This window comes from Salmo trutta, chromosome 15 (genome assembly GCF_901001165.1).
Source record: "Salmo trutta chromosome 15, fSalTru1.1, whole genome shotgun sequence".
Lineage (NCBI taxonomy): Eukaryota > Metazoa > Chordata > Actinopteri > Salmoniformes > Salmonidae > Salmo > Salmo trutta.
Window position 1 is genome coordinate 46610035 of NC_042971.1, and position 21031 is coordinate 46631065.

At 43.4% G+C, this 21031-nt stretch overlaps 1 protein-coding gene across 7 annotated transcripts; it reads left to right on the forward strand.

The window, feature by feature from the left end:
* Positions 1–597: 597 nt before the first annotated feature.
* LOC115149164 (beta-1 adrenergic receptor) lies at positions 598–18318 on the forward strand. Of its 7 annotated transcripts, none has more exons than XR_003866813.1 (4): positions 598–1061; positions 1717–3159; positions 10379–10483; positions 18184–18318. XR_003866813.1 is itself a non-coding variant. In XM_029691753.1 (3 exons), the coding sequence occupies exon 2, from the start codon at positions 1754–1756 to the stop codon at positions 3137–3139; it is 1386 nt and encodes a 461-aa protein (XP_029547613.1). In that variant the 5' UTR covers positions 598–1061; positions 1717–1753; the 3' UTR covers positions 3140–3159; positions 18184–18265. The 7 variants fall into 7 exon arrangements, 5 of the variants coding, with proteins under 5 accessions (XP_029547613.1, XP_029547611.1, XP_029547610.1 ...); XR_003866814.1 differs by lacking the exons at positions 10379–10483; positions 18184–18318 and adding exons at positions 7466–7578; positions 7662–8782; XM_029691753.1 differs by lacking the exon at positions 10379–10483 and having other exon boundaries at positions 18184–18265.
* The last annotated feature ends 2713 nt before the right edge of the window (positions 18319–21031 follow it).

The window sequence follows — 21031 nt, forward strand, 5'->3', positions numbered from 1 at the left end:
GGAGACATGAAGCGTAAAACTCTCTAGTCTATTCAAAAGATTAAGAAGACAAAAAGCAAGATTTTCTCTGCACTGAGAAAACTGCTGCCTAATTTAACGTAACTGCAGCTTAACCCCATGATGAGATGTGAATAGTTATTCTATGGTCATTGAATTCACATGAGATTATAAGGTCAATACCATCAGCAAAAAAATAAAAAGATCTTACATTTTAGTTTTTCAGTGACCGTGAGGTCTGAGGGGAGAAATTCTAAACTCTGAAGATAAGGGTTGAAAGGTCAGTGAAAATGGTGTGCCTGGGTTGTGTCTCTCCTCCCTGTGTGAACCTTCACACCCTGACTTCTCCCCCTGCTGGAGGCTATGATCTGGTCTTAATGGCCATGTACTCTTATAATATCCCCCTGGCACAGCCAGAAGAGCACTGTCCACCCCTCAGAGCCTGGTTCCTCTCTAGGCTTCTTCCTAGGTTCCTGCCTTTCTAGGGAGTTTTTCCTAGCCACCATGCTTCTACATCTGCATTTGGGGTTTTAGGCTGGGTTTCTGTATAAGCACTTTGTGACATCTGCTGATGTTAAAACAGCTTTATAAATACATTTGATTTGATATGGTCTGTGAGGAAAGTTTATCCACAGCTTGAACCTGAACCGCATATAAAAGATCCATGGAACAGAAGTCAAAGTCCCCAAAAGCCAAGGCAGAAGTAAATGGGAAGAATCATCAGTATGCTATCTGAAGTTTCTGAAGACTGTCAACCTATAGCATCAGCTTATACCATGGGAAAATTGGTGAAGACTTAGATGTTGTTTCTTCTGTCACACAGAAAGCAAAAATAAGAGAAGAAGCCCTTTTGCAATAGACAAAACCACAGAGTTGGCTCTGCAAGATACATTTTGATCACACTGCATGCAGCACGTGCAGGGAGAGAGATGAGCTAGAAGGCTGCTCTGCATGAGCAACTTCCGTACCAGAGATCATAACTTGTTGAATGTTTTTTTATTATAATGTCCTCCCCCAGGGTGATATAAGGCCAACAAACACTCTCCGTGAGCACCTTCACTAAGGTATGGTTGTTGTGACCTATTCACTTTTTTCTACTGATAGAGTTGTTGATATTATTGGCTTAATCGTTTATTTTATAATAGTTAATTCATAATAATTAATCATCTATAATAGAGTCAGTAGAAAACAGATATAAAGTTTACATATTAAAATGCTTTAGTTTAATAAATTCAAATGAAAAATATTTTTGGGAGGCACTAAAAGTTTAGTTATACGCATTATCTATTTAGGACGCTTTTGGATTATCCAAACCTTGCTTTTTGTCTTGCTATTGTTGCTCTCTGTTCTCTTTGTCAAGAAAAAAACTGAACAGTGGAGAAGACATTTTGCGGCAGATCTAACTTGTCTGCTGTGAGCTGCTGCAGTTTGACAAACTTCTCCCTATTTTCCTTTGTCTTGATGATCAAGCCATCAAATCTGGATTCCACCCAGTCAAAGTGCTATCATGCAAGCATATTATGCACTTTGCTCATCAAAATCATATCACTTCAAGAATATAATGTAATACTCTGAAAAAACTGAAAGTGGATTAGGAGAGTAAGAGAGAAGCTATTGAGTAGCAGACTGCATGATTTCATTTCACCTGTTTGACCTGCTAACTAGAAACTGAGCAATCACTTAACATGTGATTAAATGAGTCTCTCTCGTGTCCTTCAGGGCTTTCTGAGTGGTCGTCTGACTGACTGTGTAGAGTATGAACAACCACAGTTCTGGACCGTACCACCCTCCGGCTGAACCATTGGTGATGCCTGTTCTGGTGGTCATTATCTTCATGACGGTTGCTGGCAACCTACTGGTCATCCTCACCATCGCCCGCACCCTCCACCTCCAGACCACCACCAACATCTTTGTCACCTCCCTGGCCTGTGCTGACCTTATCATGGGCTGCCTGGTGCAGCCGCTGGGGGCCTCCCTAGTGGTGACGGGGGACTGGCTCCTTAGCGGCACAGCCTGTGAGCTCTGGACATCCATGGATGTCCTCTGTGTGACAGCCAGCATTGAGACGCTGTGCACCATCGCTGTGGACCGCTATATCGCCATCACACAGCCTCTCAGGTACCAGTCTCTGCTGGGGAAACGTCAGGCGTGGCTCATGGTGTGTGTGGTGTGGGGTGTGGCAGCCCTCGTCTCTATCGTCCCAATCATGAGCCAGTCGTGGCGTGCTCATAACGACACCGGGAGCACACAGTGCTACGAGGAGCCACGCTGCTGTGACTTCATCACCAACATGCCCTACGCCATTGGGTCCTCTGTTGTGTCCTTCTACGTCCCCCTGCTGATCATGATCTTCATCTACAGCAGTGTCTTCCTCATCGCCACACGGCAGGTCAGGCTGATGAATGAAAACAAGCTGCGTTTCCTCAGTTGGTGTGACATCCCCCCATCAGAGTGGCACCTAGTCAGCCCTGGGAGTCCCAATGGCAGGGATGGGAGCATCACTGGCAGGGCTGTGAGTCCCACTGGTAGTATCACTGGCAGGGCTGGGAGCATCACTGGCAGAGCTGGGAGCAGGAACAGGACTGGGAACACCGGCAGGACTGGGAGCAGCTTCATTTTTGACTCCATACAGTGGAGGAGCCAGGGCCGCAGGCACACTCGGGTAACTGTCCTAAAGGAACACAAAGCCATCAAGACCCTGGGGATCATCATGGGGACCTTTACTCTGTGCTGGTTGCCCTTTTTTGTGTCCAACATCATCAAGGTGTTTGACCCAGATATCCCCTCCAGGGAAGTTTTTATTCTGCTCAACTGGCTGGGCTACCTGAACTCAGGCCTCAACCCCATCATCTACTGCCACAGCCCAGAGTTTCGCTCAGCCTTCCGGAACCTTCTATGTTGCTCGTGGCTCTCTAAGGTGGGGCTCAACAGAGTCTTCAAGGGGCTGTGGACTAGTGCCATGCTGGAGGAGAGTAGAGCCGATGCAGGGACACACAGCTGCCAGGGCCTGAGACAGGGGCAGAGGCAGGGGCCGAGCCAGGATCAGGAGCATGGACTGGGGCAGGAGGGACTGCCTCTGCCGCTAACACCCATTCAACACAGTCCAGACGGAATGGATGTCACTGACACAGCGACAGTCTGAGAGAAAGTCACACCTATACGGTATATACAGAATGAATGCACTAGCTCTGTTTGGTTGATTGCATTGTTGGATTCATCAAATTTACATGATACACAAGGGTTCAAAAAGGTTTCTTCGGCTGTCCCCATAAGATAACTCTTTTTTGTTCCAGGGAGAACCCTTTTTGGTTCAATATAGAACCCTTTTGGGTTGCATGTAGAACCCTCTGTGGAAAGGGTCCTACATGGAACCCAAAAGGGTTCTTCAAAGGGTTCTCCTATGGGGAAGGCCAAAGAACCCTTTTAGGTTCCATATAGGACCTTTTTTTTAAGAGTGTACAATTCACACATTTAGAGATGAGGAATAAGGAACAAATGCAAATATATATATATATATATATATATATATATATATATATATATATGTATATATATACACAGTGAGGGAAAAAAGTATTTGATCCCTTGCTGATTTTGTACGTTTGCCCACTGACAAAGAAATCTCAAATTTGAGATTTCAAAAATCAAAAATCACAAATTTGGACTCATCAGACCAAATGACAGATTTCCACTGGTCTAATGTCCATTGCTCGTGTTTTTTTGGCTCAAGCAAGTCTCTTCTTATTGGTGTCCTTTAGTAGTGGTTTCTTTGCAGCAATTCGACCATGAAGGCCTGATTCACTCAGTCTGATGTTGAGATGTGTCTGTTACTTGAACTCTGTGAAGCATTTATTTGGGCTGCAATTTCTGAGGCTGGTAACTCTAATGAACTTATCCTCTGCAGCAGAGGTAACTCTGAGTCTTCCTTTCCTGTGTCGGTCCTCATGAGAGCCAGTTTCATCACAGCGCTTGATGGTTTTTGCGACTGCACTTGAAATGTTCCACATTGACTGACCTTCATGTCTTAACGTAATAATGGACTGTCGTTTCTCTTTGCATATTTGAGCTGTTCTTGCCATAATATGGGCTTGATCTTTTACCAAATAGGGTTATCTTCTGTATACCCATCCCTACCTTGTCACAACACAACTGATTGGCTCAAACACATTAAGAAGGAAAGCCCCACTTTTATTCCATTGGCTTGAACCCGCACTATGCAGCTCTTGCAAGGGCGTATTTTTTACTGGCTCTCCACTGATTTCAAAAACAACGATTGATAGGCAGCTTAAACATTTTCAATTAAACCATTATTGGGTTCAAATACACATTTAGATTTGAGAACAGCCATCCACAACAACCCCAATCAATAAGCCGCAAATAGCTAAATGAGAGAGCAATAGTGTCATTCACATCAATGCGCTATGTAGATATCAATAATAAGTGATATCCGTATCGCAGTAGACTACACCACTGCTGTCATCCTGACCTCCAAACGTTGATTCAAACTGGATAATCTTTGAATGCCGACAGCAGTCGGACAGCAGTCGCACCATTGGAAGGCATACTGTAGCTTGGACTATAGCCTACAAAAGTCTGTTCCTTCCTCTTTCCCCTCGATCCATCAAACACATTTGGTGTGTCATCATAGGGTTCTCTGACTTGTGGTCAAACTCGCTCAGGTGGAACAAACTTAAACTTGAGCCTTTTTCAATGCAGATTTGAATGTCATTGAGAAAACAGAAGTGTCAAAGATTTTTTTTTGCAAACATTCTTTCTGAATTTAAAAGTAATCCTCAAAGTAATCATCTAGTTTTTCAAAGTATCTGTAATCTGTTTACAATATTTATGCTAGTAATGTAATGAATTACAGTTACCGTTTTTTGTAATCCCTTACATGTAACGGATTACATGTAACCCGTTACTCCCCAACACTGGAGATAACTGCGGATGGATCAACAACAATTGTACTTACTCCACAATACTAACATATATTACAGAGTGAAAAGAAGGAAGCCTGTACAGAATACAAATATTCCAAAACATCCTGTTTGCAATAAGGCACTAAAGTAATACTGCAAAAAATGTGGCAAAGAAATGTACCTTTTCTCCTGAACACAAAGTGTTATGTTTGTTGCAAATCCAACACAACACATCATTGGGTACCACTCTTCATATTTCATATACAGATCTGGGGAAGGACACCAAAACATTTCTGCAGCACTGAAGGTCCCCAAGAAAGTGGCATCCACCATTCTTAAATGGAAGAAGTTGGGAACCACCAAGACTCTTCCTAGAGCTGACTGCCTGGCCAAACTGGGCCATCGAGGGAGAAGGGCTTTGGTCAGGGAGGTGACCAAGAACCCGATGGTCACTCTGACAGAGCTCTAGAGTTCCTCTGTGGAGATGGCAGAACCTTCCAGAAGGACACCCATTTCTGCAGCACTCCACCAATCATGCATTTATGGTAGAGTGGCCAGACGGAACCTTCTCCTCAGTAAAAGGCACATGACAGCCTGCTTGGAGTTTGACAAAAGACACCTAAAGGACTCTCAGACCATGAGAAACAAGATTCTCTGGTCTGATGAAACCAAGATTGAACTCTTTTGCGTGAATACCAAGCGTCACATTTGGAGGAAACATGGCACTATCCCTATGGTGGAGCATGGTGGTTGCAGCATCATGCTGTGGGGATATTTTTCAGTGGCAGGTACTGGGAGACTTGTCAGGATCAAGGGAGAGATGAACGAAGCAAAGTACAGAGAGATCCTTGATGAAAACCTGCTCCAAAGCTCTCAGGACCTCAGACTAGGGCAAAGGTTCACCTTCCAACAGGACAACGACCCTAAGCACACAGTCAAGACAACGCAGGAGTGGCTTCGGGACAAGTCTCTGAATGTCCTCGAGTGGACTACATAGAGGCCTGGACTTGAACCCGTTTGAACATCTCTGGAGAGACCGGAAAATAGCTGTGCAGCGACGCTCCCCATCCAACCTGACAGAGCTTGGGAGGATCTGCAGAGAAGAATGGGAGAAACTCCCTAAATACAGGTGTGCCACGCTTGTAGCGTTATACCCAATAAGACTCAAGGCTGTAATCGCTGCCAAAAGTGCTTCAACAAAGTACTACTTAAAGGGTCTGAATACTTATGTAAATGTGATATTTCAGTTGTTTTTTTCGTTAAACATTTGCAAAAATTCTAAAAAACTGTTTTGGGGTATTGTATGTAGATTTATGAGAGAATATACATATATATATATACATATATATACAGTTGAAGTTGGAAGTTTACATACACTTAGGTTGGAGTCATTAAAACTCGTTTTTCAACCACTCCACAAATTTCTTGTTAACAAACTATAGTTTTGGCAAGTCAGTTTGGACATCTACTTTGTGCATGACACAAGTAAGTTTTCCAACAATTGTTTACAGACAGATTATTTCACTTATAATTCACTGTATCACAATTCCAAGTGGGTCAGAAGTTTACATACACTAAGTTGACTGTGCCTTTAAACAGCTTGGAAAATTCCAGAAAATGATGTCATGGCTGATGTAAGAACACCATCCCAACAATGAAGCACGGGGGTGGCAGCATCATGTTGTGGGGGTGCTTTGCTGCAGGAGGGACTGGTGCACTTCACAAAATAGATGGCATCCTGAGGAAGGAAAATTATGTGGATATATTGAAGCAACATCTCAAGACATCAGTCAGGAAGTTAAAGCTTGGTCGCAAATGGGTCTTCCAAATGGACAATGACCCCAAACATACTTCCAAAGTTGTGGCAAAATGGCATAAGGACAACAAAGTCAAGGTATTGGAGTGGCCATCACAAAGCCCTGACCTCAATCCCATAAAAAAAATATTGTGGGCAGAACTGAAAAAGCGTGTGCGAGCAAGAAGCCAAAATTCACCCAACTTATTGTGGGAAGCTTGTGGAAGGCTACCCGAAACGTTTGACCCAAGTTAAACAATTTAAAGGCAATGCTACCAAATACTAATTGAGTGTTTGTAAACTTCTGACCCACTGGGAATGTGATGAAAGAAATAAAAGCAATCGTTCTCTCTACTATTATTCTCACATTTCACATTATTAAAATAAAGTTGTGATCCTGACTGACCTAAGACAGGGAATTTTTACTAGGATTAAATGTCAGTAATTGTTAAAAACTGAGTTTAAATGTATTTGCCTAAAGTGTATGCAAACTTCTGACTTCAACTTTATATATGTATATATATTTTTTAATCAATTTTAGAATAAGGTTGTAACGTAACAAGATGTGGAAAAATTCAAGGGCTCTGAATACTTTCCGAATGCACTGTAAACATAACATGTCAAATGTGCCATGATTTAATTGGGTGTTTTTCTATCTTGTGTGTGTGTGCGTGTGTGTGTGTGTGTGTGTGTGTGTGTGTGTGTGTGTGAGTGTGTTTAAACAAACACGATTTTTTGGTTTATCTTTAAGTAGAGTCTGCGTTCCAGAGAGGTGGTCGTTCGGTTTCTCAAGCATGATGACAGGCTGAATATTCTCTCCACAAATGCTTGGGATACAGGGGCAGAAACCAGATCCAGCACCACAGGGTACAGCTTTGGATAAACAGCCATCCTTGCCTAACAAAACTGGAGACTTGACTCTGTAAACATGCCCCCTTTATCTCTTCCAGGTATTTCCGCAGCTCACACAGGGCACTTAATTACCTGCCAGGTTGACCCTCCCCCTAAGACACAATCTTTGATGCAACTAAGCTATATTTCTGAAGGACTGTGGTTGATATGCTTGCTGCATTCAAAGTGCTGGCACCTTTGGGGGTCCTGCTGCTCCACGGCTGTACCCCCTGATTTGCTGAAGTACAAAGACTCTGCTTCCCTCATCAGAGGCTCCATCTCTGTTGAGCGAAGTGCCAGAGACACGCTTGGGTCCATCAAGCAAGCTGCTGCAGGGGTTGGATCGAAGTTGGCTGCCAGAGGATCCAGTTTGAAGTTGGTTGATGTAGATTGTGAACAGCTCCAGCAACTGCACAAGCTGCTCTAGCTTGCCCCAGTCAAGCTCCGTGCTCGCCCTCGGATTTCTTCCATTAGCTAGTGAGAGCTAGTGATGATGATGCACAAACTAGGCCTATTTGAAACATTTGCATCTAACTTGCAGCATTTACCCACTATATTTACAAGCTCAAAAACCCCATTAGAAAGAAAGCCTGAAAACCCCATTTGATTTTAGCCAGGTAGAAAAAAACTAAAACTAAACATAATTTATGATGGTTTTTATTTTATTTTAGATCCTTTTGCAGTCAAATATAGTACTTTCAGTACATGTTTTTCATTTTAATTTTTAGTTCAGTTTACTAAATAGTTATTCAATTTTAGTGTTTATATTAGTTTGTTTTCATTTAATAGAATAACCTTGGTACCAATATTGTTGTTACACTGCATTGTGCATGTCAATAATTGTAGTGCCACTTCTTTGTTACCGGTACATATCTTAGCATTCTAATAAAGGAAGTGGTCGAGTGCTGAGAATGTTAAATACATCAACTTCCCACGCCTCAATATGTGTATGTGGGTGGTTTGTGTAGTCAGTGGATTTGAACAGTGGGTGAGTTTCAGTTGATAAACCACAGTAGTTCTGCTTGTCCCTCCAGTGCCACCTTGGCATGTACAGTGTATATATAACAAGCTTAACAGACATAAGTACTGTAAGTAATTGTCAAGACCTGTTGGGGGGGGGAATATTTGGAAATCCTTTGTGTGATCTGTTATTAAAGGTGTGTATTTGTATTTATTATTTATTAAGGCAGCAGCTACTCTTCCTGGGGTCCAGCAAAATGAAGGCAGTTATACAATTTAAAAAACATTATAATACATTGCACAACAGATTTCACGACACATTAAGTGTGTTCCCTCGGGCCACTACTCTACTACCACATAATATGTAGTAGTAGAGTAGTGGCCTGAGAGCACACACTACAATATCTACAACACAAAATCCAGGTGTACATGTGTATATAGTGTGTAAATTGTCATGTGTGTGCATGTGTCTGTGCCTGTGTGTATGTTTGTTCACAGTCCCCTCTGTTCCATAAGGTGTATTTTTATCTGTTCTTTTATCTCTATCACATGGTGTTCAGATATGAGCCTCTCTATCTATACCTATATACATCAGAGTATCTGAGAGAAGTTTTCATACATTCAAACTCAGATAAAACAACACAACTTTCCGTTTATTCTGAGCATCGATTTCTAACACCAGGGATCAGACAGAATAATGTTTGTTAGTTATAGCTGTGAGTACATCTTGTTTTTGTTGTGCTCTCCTATAAGACTAATTGAGCACTCACTACTCTGGGGTTTGGATCGTACTGTAGATCAGAGGAAACTCTGTCTAGTTGATTTCTAGAAGTTTCATTAGGCCACTAGACTAGTTAGCTGCAGAATGCCTTGGGCATAGCAGAAGAGATATCGATCGAGACAACTTACAACATGGAGTCATTTTATTCTCTTCATAATGACAGCATGTCTAATGTATGTGAGAAACATGTAAATTATTATACACTGTCACAGACGTGTCTAATTTTGAAATTGTGATAAATCATTTGAGAATAGGCAACAAAAGTTAGTTTACATTAATTGGCAGTACGTTTCATGAGAGCAGTCTTTCCAAGGATGTTGATTCATCAATGCCACTATTACAGCAATGCCAATATTAACGTGCTATGTCTTTTAGAACGATAATTGTCCTGCATTACAAGGTCCACTTAAGAATGGGAGTGTTAAGGTTTGAACAAGGATAAATGTAGTATTCAAATTATATATGTGTCTCTAGGATACCCACTGGAGAAACTACAAATCATCTGGGAATGGCTTAGTGACAGATGGCCAGACAAGTCCTCACATCATAGGACATCAGGATATCATTGGACATGTCGTAGAACATCATCTTGTGGTCAATCCATCAAATCAGAAAAGGTCTATGGTTTGTCAAGATAGTGTAACCCCAGATGATTCAGTTGACAGAATGACACCAGAGTTATCACAGGCACTCAGTCTGATGTTTGCTGCCTGGTCAAGGCAGAATGTAAGCGACTGGAGTCAGACAGGGAAATGAACTCTCCAAAGATGAACTGTTGTTCTAGGCTGGGTGGTTTGACAGTATGAACAATGGCATGATACTGCAGTCAATGAATTACCAACCAGCCAGTGATACAGTGTATGTTGGAATTAACTTGAAAATTAGATTGTATGAAAGATCAATTGCAATGGTAAAGGTTACACAAGTTTGTTGAATGATTGCATTTGCTGTTTTGGAAGATATTAGAATGTGAGTATAAGATGTTATGTGCGTCATAGATTTTTCAATGTGTTAATTGTCCATTGTCTTCCACAGAGTACATGTAATATCAACAGAAGTGCAATGCAATTAAAGGTGTTACACAGGGGCGGCAGGTAGCCTAGTGGTTACAGCGTTGGATCAAATCCCCGAGCTGACAAGGTAAAAAATCGGTCGTTCTGCCTCTGAACAAGGCAGTTAACCCACTGTTCCTAGGCCCTAATTGAAAATAAGAATTTGTTCTTAACTGACTTGCCTATTTAAATAAAGGTAATATATATATATATATATATATATAACCATTGCTATATAATTATTTAGGCCTAGTACTCATTACCAAGTGAAAATTCCTACAAAGAATAGATGAGCTTGTACTTTTTACAAAACAATTAGGAATTTTATTGTTAGATTAATAATTTGATGAATTAGATGAAACAAAGATATAACATAAAAGTAACTATTCTAGTGGTGACTCAAATCTGTAGCCTATAGAGTGAGTAGCCTAGATAGCTCATTTACAAAATGGGATTGTCCTTTTCTCCCCTTTTTAATATTACAAGTAACAATGGAAATCAACAACTCTGTCTGTCTTCATCTGTTTCTTTCTTGTAAGCATTTTTCCATCCTAGAGTCTGAGACCTTGTGGAAATCTGTGGTAGAGAAGAAGAATGTATGACAATTTAGCATTAGTTAAAAATACATAATGACAGCTGGAATTATGTATGATAAACTATCTCTACCTCTATTTTCCAATGTTGCATCAATTAATCATGAGTTCAATCACTGCAGTATTTGCCAGGGTCATACAACTAATTCAAATTCAAATTAAATGTATTTATATAGCCCTTCGTACATCAGCTGAAATCTCAAAGTGCTGTACAGAAACCCAGCCTAAAACCCCAAACAGCAAGCAATGCATGTGAAAGAAGCACGGTGGCTGGGAAAAACTCCCTAGGAAAAACTCCTGAGAAAGGCCAAAAACCTAGGAAGAAACCTAGAGAGGAACCAGGCTATGAGGGGTGGCCAGTCCTCTTCTGGCTGTGCCGGGTGGATATTATAACAGAACATGGTCAAGATGTTAAAATGTTCGTAAATGACCAGCATGGTCAAATAATAATAATCATAGTAATTGTCGAGGGTGCAACAAGCACGTCCGGTGAACAGGTCAGGGTTCCGTAGCCGCAGGCAGAACAGTTGAAACTGGAGCAGCAGCATGGCCAGGTGGACTGGGGACAGCAAGGAGTCATCATGCCAGGTAGTCCTGAGGCATGGTCCTAGGGCTCAGGTCCTCCGAGAGAAAGAAAGAAAGAGAGAAAGAGAGAATTAGAGAGAGCATATTTACATTCACACAGGACACCGGATAAGACAAGAGAATACTCCAGATGTAACAGACTGACCCTAGCCCCCCGACACATAAACTACTGCAGCATAAATACTGGAGGCTGAGACAGGAGGGATCAGAAGACACTGTGGCCCCATCCGATGATACCCCCGGACAGGGCCAAACAGGCAGGATATAACCCCACCCACTTTGCCAAAGCACAGCCCCCACACCACTAGAGGGATATCTACAACCACCAACTTACCGTCCGAAGACAAGGCCGAGTATAGCCCACAAAGATCTCCGCCACGGCACAACCCAAGGGGGGGGCGCCAACCCAGACAGGAAGACCACGTCAGTGGCTCAACCTACTCAAGTGACGCACCCCTCCCATGGACGGCATGGAAGAACACCAGTAAGTCAGTGACTCAGCCCCTGTAAAAGGGTTAGAGGCAGAGAATCCCAGTGGGAAGAGGGGAACCGACAAGGCAGAGACAGCAAGGGCGGTTCGTTGCTCCAGCCTTTCCGTTCACCTTCACACTCCTGGGCCAGACTATACTTAATCATAGGACCTACTGAAGAGATAAGTCTTCAGTAAAGACTTAAAGGTTGAGACTGAGTCTGCGTCTCTCACATGGGTAGGCAGACCATTCCATAAAAATGGAGCTCTATAGGAGAAAGCCCTACCTCCAGCCGTTTGCTTAGAAATTCTAGGGACAATTAGGAGGCCTGCGTCTTGTGACCGTAGCGTACGTGTAGGTATGTACGGCAGGACCAAATCGGAAAGATAGGTAGGAGCAAGCCCATGTAATGCTTTGTAGGTTAGCAGTAAAACCTTGAAATCAGCCCTTGCCTTAAAACCTGTTGAGGCCAGGGGGCAGGATCTTATCCCGGTATTGGGATTCATTGTCATGTGACCATGGCGGGGAATTCAAAACTGCAAGAGTAATCATTTCAAATAATCAAATAATCAACTATTTTCCTCCATTTGAAAGATATATCTCCTAAATCTAACCACGCTGTCCGATTTTCAGAGGCTTTACGGAGAATGCATAAAGTTAGGTTATGTGAGGAGAGTACATTGACAATAGCTGCGTGTAATGTTTAGCCAATTCAAAGAAGGGCATCAAAAGACAGAAAACTAGCTAGAATTATGCACTTACCTTTGACAATCTGCATCAGATGACACTCATAGGACATTATGTTAGACAATACATGCATTTTTAGTTCCATCAAGTTCATATTTATATCCAAAAACAGCATTTACAGTCGCGGTGAAATTCAGAATTTTTTTCGGCTCGAATGCTCCCAGTGAATCCAGCATTACAAATCACGGAATTACTATTCGAAAACATTGGTAAATTATAATATTGTCATTCAAAGAATAATATATTATCATCTCGTAATTGCTACCGAATGGCCAGATCTCAAAATAACTTTACTGGGAAATCACATTTTGCTATAAACTGGGTACTATGCTAACAACATAAGCTAAGCTATAAGCTAAGCTAAGCTAAACCGTTAGCATTAGCATCATCTAATATCGATAATAACATTCTAAATATCCCCTTACCTTTGATTATCTCCATCAGAAGGCGCTGCCAGCGATCCCAGGTCCAGAACAAATGTGGTTTCTTTTGACAAAGTTCATAATTTATGCCCAAATAGTTAGCGTTCAGTAGGCTCCCACAAAATGAGGTGGGCAGTGTAAAGTCACGCCGAAAAGCTAAAAAAAAACTAGTAAATAATCTATTTATGTTTGTTCAAACATGTCAAACGTTGTTTAGCATTAATCTTTTGGTCCATTTTTAACGTGAAACATCAGTAAACATCAGTAATATTTTCACACAACCTATCAAGTGTCTAGAATAAACGATTATGACAAAGACACTCTTCTCAGATTCATGCGCAGGCGCAAAAAATGAAGTGATGACGTGTCAACTTGTAAGCTTTCTAATTCGGTCTGTATTCATGACAGATGCTTCCAACAACTTTCTAAAGATCGTTGACATCTAGTGGAAGCAGTAGGAGTTGCGAACTGAATCCTTTCTCACTGTGGTATCTGTAAAACAATGACACTAAATAGTACAGTCACAAAATTCTCATTTTTTTTAATCTATTTTTCACAGGTTTTTGCCTGCAATATGAGTTTTGTTATACTTACAGACACCATTCAAACTGTTTTAGAAAATTCAGAGTGTTTTCTATCCGAATGTGTTAATAATATGCATATCCTAGCTTCTGAGTTGGTGTAGGAGGCAGTTAAAAATGGGCACATATTTTTTTCAAAATTCTCAATACTGCCCCCGTGGCCCGTAGAGGTTATTAACAGGAAGCCAGTGTAGGGAGGCTAGCACTGGAGTAATATGATCAAATTTTTTGGTTCTAGTCAGGATTCTAGCAGCCGTATTTAGCACTAACTGAAGTTTGTTTAGTGCTTTATCCGGGTAGCCGGAAAGTAGAGCATTGCAGTAGTCGAGCCTAGAAGTAACAAAAGCATGGATTAATTTTTCTGCGTCATTTTTGGACAGAAAGTTTCTGATTTTTGCAATGTTACGTAGATGGAAAAAAGCTGTCCTTGAAGCAGTCTTGATATGTTCTTCAAAAGAGAGATCAGGGTCCAGAGTAACGCCGAGGTCCTTCACAGTTTTATTTGAGACGACTGTACAACCATCCAGATTAATTGTCAGATTCAACAGAAGATCTCTTTGTTTCTTGGGACCTAGGACAAGCATCTCTGTTTTGTCTGAGTTTAAAAGTAGAACATTTGCAGCCATTCTAGCGAGGGCAATTTTGGGGCTTCACCATGTTTCATTGAAATGTACAGCTGTGTGTCGTCCGCATAGCAGTGAAATTTAACATTATGTTTTCGAATGACATCCCCAAGAGGTAAAATATATAGTGAAAACAATAGTGGTCCTAGAACGGAACCTTGAGGAACACCGAAATTTACAATTGATTTGTCAGAGGACGAACCATTCACAGAGACAAACTGATATCTTTCCGACAGATAAGATCTAAACCAGGCCAGAACTTGTCCATGTAGACCAATTTGGGTTTCCAATCTCTCCAAAAGAATGTGGTGATCGATGGTATCAAAAGCGGCACTAAGATCTAGGAGCATGAGGACAGATGCAGAGCCTCGGTCGGACGTCATTAAAAGGTCATTTACCACCTTCACAAGTGCAGTCTCAGTGCTATGATGGGGTCTAAAACCAGACTGAAGCGTTTCGTATACATTGTTTGTCTTCAGGAAGGCAGTGAGTTGCTGCGCAACAACTTTTTCAAAAATTTTTGAGAGGAATGGAAGATACGATATAGGCCGATAGTTTTTTATAATTTCTGGGTCAAGATTCGGCTTTTTCAAGAGAGGCTTTATTACTGCCACTTTTAGTGAGCTTGGTACACATCCGGTGGATAGAGAGCCGTTTATTATGTTCAACATAGGAGGGCCAAGCACAGGAAGCAGCTCTTTCAGTAGTTTAGTTGGAATAGGGTCCAGTATGCAGCTTGAGGGTTTGGAGGCCATGATTATTTTCATCATTATGTCAAGAGATATAGTACTAAAACACTTTAGTATCTCTTGATCCTAGGTCCTGGCAGAGTTGTGCAGACTCAGGACAACGGAGCCCCGGAGGAACACCCAGATTCAAAGAGGAGTCCGCAATTTGCTTTCTAATGATCATGATCTTTTCCTCAAAGAAGTTCATAAATTTATTACTGCTGAAGTGAAAGCCATCCTCCATTTGCGAATGCTGCTTTTTAGTTAGCTTTGCGACAGTGTCAAAAAGAAATTTCGGATTGTTCTTATTTTCCTCAATTAAGTTGGAAAAATAGGATGATCGTGCAGCAGTGAGGGCTCTTCGATACTACACGGTACTGTCTTTCCAAGCTAGTCGGAAGACTTCCAGTTTAGTGTGGCGCCATTTCCGTTCCAATTTTCTGGAAGCTTGCTTCAGAGCTCGTGTATTTTCTGTATACCAGGGAGCTAGTTTCTTATGACAGATGTTTTTAATTTTTAGGGGTGCAACTGCATCTAGGGTATTGCGCAAGGTTAAATTGAGTTCCTCGGTTAGGTGGTTAACTGATTCTTGTCCTCTGACGTCCTTGGGTAGGCAGAGGGAGTCTGGAAGGGCATCAAGGAATCTTTGGGTTGTCTGAGAATTTATAGCACGACTTTTAATCTTCCTTGGTTGGGGTCTGAGCAGATTATTTGTTGCAATTGTAAACACAATAAAATGGTGGTCCGATAATCCAGGATTATGAGGAAAAACATTAAGATCCACAACATTTATTCCATGGGACAAAACTAGGTCCAGAGTATGACTGTGGCAGTGAGTAGGTCCAGAGACATGTTGGACAAAACCCACTGAGTCGATGATGGCTCCGAAAGCCTTTTGGAGTGGGTCTGTGGACTTTTCCATGTGAATGTTAAAGTCACCAAAAATTAGAATATTATCTGCTATGACTACAAGATCCGATAGGAATTCAGGGAACTCAGTAAGGAACACTGCATATGGCCCAGGAGGCCTGTAAACAGTAGCTATAAAAAGTGATTGAGTAGGCTGCATAGATTTCATGACTAGAAGCTCAAAAGACGAAAACGTCATTGTTTAGGCCTGTCTAATGGCTCCCAGACAAGTAATGAGTGGGCTAAAAAGCATCAGGACTAAAAGCCTGCAACCCATCTGTTCAATCACCAATCCATCTGTGTCCGACATTACTGTCACAACGTCCACAGAAGGTGGCGCCACTCCCCGGTCGGGAAAACCGCATTTAGTACCACATCTGGCCATTATGAGTACCTCGTCATGCCGCATGGGTTAAAGAATGCTCCCGCCGTCTTCCAATCCTTTGTAGACGAGGTTCTTAGAGACCTGCTCGGTCAGGGTGTGGTGGTATACATCGATGACATTTTGATCTACTCCGCCACACGTGCCGAGCATTTGTCTCTGGTGCGTAAAGTGCTTGGGCGGCTGCTGGAGCATGACCTGTACTTCAAGGCTGAGAAATGTGAGTTCTTCAAACGAGCCGTCTCTTTTCTGGGATATTGCATTTCCACCAATGGGGTAGAGGTGGAATGTGACAGCGTTACAGCCGTGCGTAATTGGCCGACTCCAACCACGGTGAAGGAGGTGCAGCGGTTCTTGGGGTTTGCCAATTACCTCGGTCAAGTTTATCCGGGGCTTTGGTCATGTGGCGGCTCCCATTACCTCACTGATGAAGGGGGGGCCAGTGCGGCTGCGGTGTCCGCAGAGGCGGACAGAGCCTTTAGTCGTCTGAAGGCTCTGTTTACCGATGCCCCGGTGCTGGCTCATCCGGACCCCTCTTTGCCATTCATAGTGGAGGTGGACACGTCCGAGGCTGGGGTAGGAGCGGTGCTGTCGCAGCGCTCGGGTGCGCCTCCGAAGCTTCGCCTCTGTGCGTTCTTTTCTAAGAAGCTGAGTTCGGCGGAGCGCAACTATGATGTGGGGGACCGGGAGTTATTAGCTGTGGTTGAGGCCCTGAAGGTGTGGAGACATTGGCTTGAGGGGGCACGTCACCCTTTCCTCATCTGGACTGATCACCGTAACCTGGAGTACATCCGGGCACCGAGGAGACTTAACCCTCGTCAAGCCAGTGTGGGCCATGTTTTTTACGAGGTTCCAATTCACCTTGTCGTACATTCCAGGTTCCCGGAACCGGAAGGCCGACGCACTGTCGCGTCTCCACGACACCGAGGAGCGGACCATCGATCCTACTCCCATCCTCCCTGCCTCCTGTCTGGTGGCACCAGTGGTTTGGGAGGTGGATGCAGACATCGAGCGGGCGGGGCAGTCAGAAGCTATTCCACCTCAGTGTCCCGCTGGTCAGAAGTACGTCCCGCTTGGTGTTCGCGATCGTCTGATCCGGTGATCGCACACTCTACCCTCCTCGGGTCATCCTGGTGTGGAACGGACAGTGCGGGCCCTGAGAGGGAAGTACTGGTGGCCCACTTTGGTTAAGGATGTCAGGCACTATGTCTCTTCCTGTTCGGTGTGCGCCCAGTATAAGGCTCCTAGGCACCTGCCGCGAGGGAAACTACAGCCCCTCCCTGTTCCACAGCGACCGTGGTCCCACCTGTCGGTGGATTTCCTTACGGATCTCCTGCCTTCTCTGGGGAACTCCACGATCCTGGTCGTTGTGGATCGGTTCTCTAAGTCCTGCCGTCTGATCCCTTTGCCCGGTCTACCTACGGCCCTACAGACCGCGGAGGCCCTGTTTATGCATGTCTTCTGGCACTACGGGGTACCCGAGGACATCGTCTCTGATCGGGGTCCCCAGTTCACGTCCAGGGTGTGGAGGGCGTTTATGGAGAGGCTGGGGGTCTCGGTCAGTTTGACTTCGGGTCAAGAGTCTGGCTCTCGACCCGGAACCTTTCCCTCCGCCTGCCCTGCTGGAAGCTGGGTCTGCAATTTGTGGGGCCGTTCAAAGTCCTGAGGAGAATAAACGAGGTGTGTCATAGGTTACAACTTCCTTCATATTACCGTATTAACCCCTCGTTTCATGTGTCTCTCCTCAGGCCGGTGGTAGCTGGTCCGCTGCAGGACGCTGAGGTGCGGGAGGTCCCTCCGCCCACCCTGGACATCGGGGGTGCCCCGGCGTACACGGTCCGGTCCATCTTGGACTCCCGATGTCGGGTAGGTCCGGTCCTGGGAGGGGTACGGTCCGGAGGAGAGGTGCTGGGTCCCAGTGGGGGACATTCTGGATCCAACCCTGTTGCAGAGATTCCACAGCCTCCACCTGGATCGCCCTGCTCCTCGTCCTCCGGGTCGTCCCCGAGGCCGGCGTCAGCGCGCTGCAGGAGCCGCGCATCGGGGGGGGGGGTATTGTCACAACGTCCACAGAAGGTGGCGCCACTCCTAGTCGGGTGGCGCTCGGCAGTCATCGTCACCGGCCTACTAGCTGCCACCGATCCATGTTTCAGTGTCTGTTGGTTATGTCTGTTTTAGTCCGCACCTGTTCCTTGTTTGTAATTAGTGGGGGGGTATTTAGTTTGTCCGTTTTTTGTTTGGGATTTGTGCGGGATTGTTTTGTGTTACGTCGATGGTAGTGGGCTGGATTATTTTTTGATGTGTTTTGTGTACGCAACATTATTTGATAGGTTTTAGGGTTGCCGGGCTGCGCACCGTGTATTTTGGAGTTTGGAGCTGTTCTCCCTCCTGTTTGTGGATTGCACCCTGCCTAGTCGCTGTATTCACTCTGGACATTATTAAACTTATATTCTACGGACCTCTATTCTCCTGCGCCTGACTCACCCGTTTCCTGCTACCTTGAATATCGTGATAGTTACAACACTGCTTTACGAGCTGTGAGTAAGTTTACTTATGAGGGGGGGAAATTTGACCAACACTATGCTAATGTCTTATTTTTCCACTACTCCCAAGAGACATTGTTTTGGACAACTGAGCCTTTAACAACATGGTGAAATGTTAGGCTGCCACACCACCTCCTCCAGATTTGACCATCATTCTCAGAATGTGAGCACGTATACCATTTCCCCATGGGGTGGCGCTTAAGAGTATGGCTTTGCCATAGATGACTCATCTTTGTATCTGTACCATTATAGCGTCTGTGACAGCATGGGCAGCACCGTTGAGGCTATCTCCATTTTGAAGTAGTCGATTTTCTTCTTTACGATTGGCTGATCCCTCCTGATGACCTGGTTGGACGTGACTCCAACAGGGTCACCAGGAGTGATCAGCCAATGAAGTTGGAAGTCCCACCCAGTTGGCTACATTAAAATGGTGGAAGCCCTCAAAGGCATGCCCATGCTAACACGGCCTTCTGGCCACTAGAGGCCTCTATAATTCTCTATGGGCTTTGCCCATTGAGTTGAGCTTGCAGTGGTTGTTGGCCTCTACACAGATGTACTATATTAATTTGATCACTCTGTTGCAACAGATAATGTTCCTGCACAGCAGGAAATGCAAATTGTAGTGTATTCAAGGTTTAAAAAGGTTTATAAAGTTTGTAATTTCCACTTTAAAATGTCAGACTTGATTTATCCTAACTAAAAAGGATTGAGCCCTACAAACATGTCCATTAATTATAATACACATAATAATTCACACGTCCTTTTAAGGGGTTGTTGTTACAGTGTAATTACATATGTAACTACACTGTAAAAATATTGTAGTTAACTGTAACAACTCGTAGAAACAATGTAATACCAACATGTAACTACTGTCTGTAACTACAGAAGTGTAACAACAAATTCTTGTTATCATGTATGTTACAAATGGACAGGTTTCCACTAAAATCACCAACTTACTTTTCAGGGTTTTCTCAGCTGCATCCGATTCATTAACAAGTGTGACAGAGGTTGGGATCCCTTGTGGTTGTGCGGGTGTCTGGGAGATTATAGCCTATGCTATTATAGCCTACCCATGAATGTGAACTGCTGAAATATATCGCCAGTCAAAGTTGTTGCTAGCACTTGCCCCCAAAATAAAGCCATATGGGTTAAGTCGGTTGAGCTTATGAAAACAGATCTAATATGAGTGTCATCCCAGGTGAGGAACAAGACACTATTTCAAAGCATAGTACATGTAAAGTTTTCCCAAGTACAATATAATTACTACTTGTTAGACAGGATGTAGCTAGTTAAACTGAAGTGTATCTTGTGGAGTACTTTCTTGTAACTAACGTGTACTTACAGTACATTACCCATCCTGACAGCCTGGACCTCAATTCAAAGCTTCTGGACGCGATATCCAAGTGGGAGAATAAACACAATAGTACATCACAGAGTACATGTAATATCTTCATAAGTACAATGCAATTACTAAGTGTTACACATGATTTACCTAGTTAAAATTAAGTATATCTTGAGGGGTACTTATTTGTAATTATAATGCACCTACAACGTACATTGCCCATTGCCAATCTAGTTGTCAGGATGGGTAATGTATTTTGTAGGTACATTATAATAGACCTTGCACTTCTTACTAAATACTTAGGATTTTTATTGGTAGATTAATAATTTGATGAATTAGATGAAACAAAGAGATAACATAAAAATAACTAGTAGTGACTCAAATCTGTAGCCTATGACAATTCAGCATTAGACACTACTGTCACGACTTCCACCGTGGATGGTTCCTCTCCCTGCTCGGGCGGTGCTCGGCCATCGGCGTCGCCGGTCTACTAGCCGTCACAGATCCATTTTTCTTTTTCCGTTTGTTTTGTCTGTGGGTTTTTCACACCTGATTTCATTTGCTTTAATTTGTGTGTGTATATTTTACCCCTGTTGCCTGCTTAGGTTGTGCGGGATTATTTTGTCTCAGGTTGCTCGTTGAGGTTGTGCCTCAGTTTATTCCTTATTTTTATTCCGGTTGTGTATAAGTTTGAGGAGCGTGGTTTTTTCC